This window comes from Hipposideros armiger, unplaced genomic scaffold, assembly GCF_001890085.2.
Source record: "Hipposideros armiger isolate ML-2016 unplaced genomic scaffold, ASM189008v1 scaffold_2, whole genome shotgun sequence".
Taxonomy (NCBI): domain Eukaryota; kingdom Metazoa; phylum Chordata; class Mammalia; order Chiroptera; family Hipposideridae; genus Hipposideros; species Hipposideros armiger.
Genome location: NW_017731352.1, coordinates 9308921 through 9312818, shown reverse-complemented (window position 1 = coordinate 9312818; position 3898 = coordinate 9308921). Strand labels below are relative to the sequence as shown.

At 42.9% G+C, this 3898-nt stretch overlaps 1 protein-coding gene across 1 annotated transcript in view; it reads right to left on the bottom strand.

The window, feature by feature from the left end:
* Positions 1–459: 459 nt before the first annotated feature.
* Positions 460–3898, bottom strand: part of PLEK (pleckstrin) — a 37423-nt gene continuing 33984 nt past the window's right edge. The window contains exons 7-8 of the mRNA XM_019636004.1: positions 3662–3731; positions 460–2219 (exon numbers count right to left, since the gene is read on the bottom strand). Of these exons, the coding sequence (XP_019491549.1) occupies positions 2083–2219; positions 3662–3731 (207 nt within the window). The 3' untranslated portion in view covers positions 460–2082. The remainder of the gene's footprint in view (positions 2220–3661; positions 3732–3898) is intronic.

The following is a 3898-nucleotide window of genomic DNA, read 5'->3' as shown; positions in this document are numbered from 1 at the left end:
TTCCTAGGAGTGACAGTCATTTAGACTACAATGTGAATAGGGGCCCCTGGAGTTGAGCAGTTCACATCCTGCTCAACTGTAATAGCAGCCCTTCAGTAGGAAATTAATTTTCCCCTAATGTAAATAGTTTTCTGTATCCTTAATAGTTAGTGGCTATTTATGGACTGTTTTTCTTGCTTGCACATTATAATCAAGGTCTTGTAAATTAAAAATTAGTGATATAGGTTCAGGGAATAGGAAGAAGGACAGCATATATCTTCCTGTTCCCTAAACTTTATCTTTATTTTCCTCAAAGTTTTATTATTCCCTAGAATAGAGTGGCTTTGTTAAAAAAAATCATCATAAAGTCATTGGGATGACTTGAGAGATTAAAAATTGCATTATCCTCCATAAATGAAAGTGGGTTGTATAAAAGGAGAATCAATGGGAGGCAAAACATCAGAGTCATCACACCAAAAAGACATTAAACATGGTTATGTTTATTTCAAAACATAAAAGTGGACTCCATATTAATAAATACTTTTAACACTGATGTAGAAATGTAGAAAAATGACTGTGCATGTTCTAGGAAGACCGTTTACTAAGAATCAGAGCAAAGGTAGTCTTTTACCTGTAGGCCATTGATAAAACAATCTAGGAGTAGGAACAGCCTCATGGATATCGTGTGGTATTGAGGGAGGGAAAGAGAAGAGTTGATAAAATCAGGAAGGATTTTCTACTCTCCTTTCCTCACTAGGGCCTTAAAATTAAAAATCTAAAATTGAAAACTACACCATCACACACATCACTGGTTTCTTTCTCTAATCTTTTGGATTAGAATCACTAGTTAGTGGCCACAGTCAAAAGCTGGAAAAAGGTACCCAGTATGAATCTAGGTCATATTACTCTGGTTGGTAATGGTTTCATGAGGCTCCTTGGGGTTCAAGCAGGAGCTGCCACAGTTTATGCTTAAAGCTCAGGCACAACCACAGTATCATTAGGTGGAGAATTGAAGGTACTGAATGATGTCAACAGCCCCCCTCTTCTAGCTCTGTCTAGACTTCAGTCCTTTCGGTGCTCTTTGTATAAACCTATCATCCAATCTGCCTGCCTATGGTGCAGCCTCTGTACCCTCTGGAGCTGGGGTTGAGGAGACACATTAGCCAGGCAGCTACCCAGGCCTCTCACTCATGGAGAGAACCCATTAAGGGAACCCATATGGCCACTTTTTTCTGCAAACATTCAAATGAAACTATCTCAAATATTTGGAGTTCCTCGTCCTAATTATAATAAATGATAGAGAACTGCTTCAGAAAGGGACAAAGATAGACCCTTCTCAGATCAGCCTCAAGTGGGAGCAGAAAATGCCTGCCCTCGGTGCCTTCAGGGCATTGAAAAGATCCTTCCTTGTCTACTCCTTGCTTCCTTAGGTCTTTTCTCAGAAGACGTTACTTTCCAGGCTATGGTAAGTGAAAGAAGTTTTCAACCCAAAAGCCACTGCTGCAGCTCTGGCTCTCAGGAAGTTTCTGGATGGAGTGAGGAAGGAAGAAAAGATATTTTGATACATGATCTCATAGCCAAGAGAAAGGCAAGGCAGTGAAAGAGAACAAGAGAGGCCGATACCTAGCCCTCTGAGTACAGATTGGGATGATTTTCCAGGAAAGAGCTGTCTCCGGTTCTGAAGGCCAAGACTTAGCCAAGAAAAGACACCAGCTGGATGACTACAGGCACTTTCATTTCCACAGGCATTAGAATCACAGGGCTTTGGTTTTAAGCTAGGGAAGACCTCAGGAATCTTACTTCTTCATTTTCTAGAAGAGGAATCTGAGGCCTGGAGAGATTAAGCAGTGTACCCAGGCCACACAGCTGGTTATACCTGCTTGGGGGACATGGAGAGTAGCAGAGAAGCCTCAGTGAGCCATGTGGTGGGTGCAGGTGAACATCGCGTGGCATGTGGTTAGTTACATTCAGAACCCCCACAAATAAAAATTTCCCACCCTTGAGCCCTTTCTGGTTGTTTTGTCACCAGAAGTGAACAGATCCTGGACCAAACTTATCCATGGGGTTTTCTCGGGAGGGTGACGAGGAGCATCAGGTGTGTCCTCACTTCCCAGTCCGGGAGGTCACCTGGATGGCTTTGATCCACTCAGTGCGCTCCTTGGGGGTGGCCGCTTGCAAGAAATAGTGAATTTCATCAGCCGTGATGATCTCAAAGAGGTTCTCTTCTTCACTCTTCTTGCCTGGTGAGAGAGAAAGTGAGTGAGTGCACGTGGGCACCAGAAGAGCTACCTAGTCACGCCCCTTCAGCAAGGAATGAAATCCCTGTTTTCTGGGTGTTCTAAGAATATTAAATACATGGTTTTCAAACTCACCATCATTGTATGATCATGTATAGTTATTAAATAATTATATATATATGGTATTTATATGGACAGGTACATAGTATGGTCGTGTGTGTGTGTGTGTGTGTGTGTCTGTGTGTGTGTGTGTGTGTGTCTGTGTGTCTGTGTATTTAAGAAATAAGTGAACCACTCAAGGAGAAACATTTTCTTTTATAATTTACATGCAAATAAAACTTCTCACTTTGGCATACCAATAGTATTTAATGAGTAACCTCTAACAGTGTCTATTAAGTATCTTTCCTTTGCTCATAATATAAACAAAGGGCTGACTTTAATATATTTTAATAGATAGATAGATAGATAGATAGATAGATAGATAGATAGATAGATAGATAGATAGATAACCAGACCCATGGCCAGTACCATCAGTACAGCCTGAACTTGTTTATATCAAGGGCTAAGTTAGAGTCTTTGCTGAAAGATCAAAAGGCAATACAGTGGCCAATACTATGACAAGAGTTAAAACAGCTGCCTCAAATCAAAAAACAACATGTTTCCTACCCCAAGACTAAAGCATAATTCTATGGGGAGAGGGGAGTGAGCAGGTCTAGGGGTAGTAAAAATCTAGACTTTTGCAGCTGCAGTGTTTGCCTGTCAGTCTCGATAACATCATAAACCCAGAATGACAAGGCGAAACCAGGCTATGGATGTCTAAACTATTACACATCTGCACAGTGATGCTGCTCATCCCCATACCTGTGAAGTCAAGCTACACCAACGTGGTCACTTCGAGCACCAAATCACAGACCTGTGATCTGGGACCCAGGGGCAATCTGGTACAACTCCCTTATTCTCAGAGGAGGAACTACGACCCAGGTTAGTTAGGCGATACACCCAAGGCCGTGCTGCTAACGACTAACATGGACCTGACTACAACCCAGGCGCACCACGCCACCTCACTGCACAAATGTTCCTTTTGTTGTGGGAGATTTCCTGGTTTGCAATAGGCTCCTGTTAAGGCATGTCATGGCTCAGTCACAGTCATCAGGAGGTAACAAGTCTCTCCATTTAATTCAGTTCTGATATGAAAGGTTTTCCTCAGCATTGCTCAAAGATTTATTGAAGGCATCCACAAAGCCACTCCACCTCCCCAAGGCCCAGAGAGCCAGGACAGCAGTGGGGACAGATCAGCTCTAGGTCTCTCCCAGGTTCTTAGACAGAAATTCATTCATGCTTATGCCTGATTCATTGAGTGAGTGATTGCTGTTGACTCAGGATGCCCAGGTGTGGGAAGGAAGCCTGAGTGGACACACCCCTTGCAAACAAAATTTCATTTTTACCATCTGAGTTGCTCTCCACTGAAGTCACCACACAGCCTCTCAAGCGAATCGCTCCCAGAGGGTCTTCCCCCTAGAGGAGAGAGGAGCCTTTTATTATGTTTCCAAAGCACAATGTATGGCTATACCTTATCCTGTTGGTGAAAAGCCACACAGACTCACTCTGGTAGAGATCGGACCCCCAAATAGATAAGAGCAGAAGGAGATAAAAAGAAACCCTTTCAGGTCCTCTCCCCACCC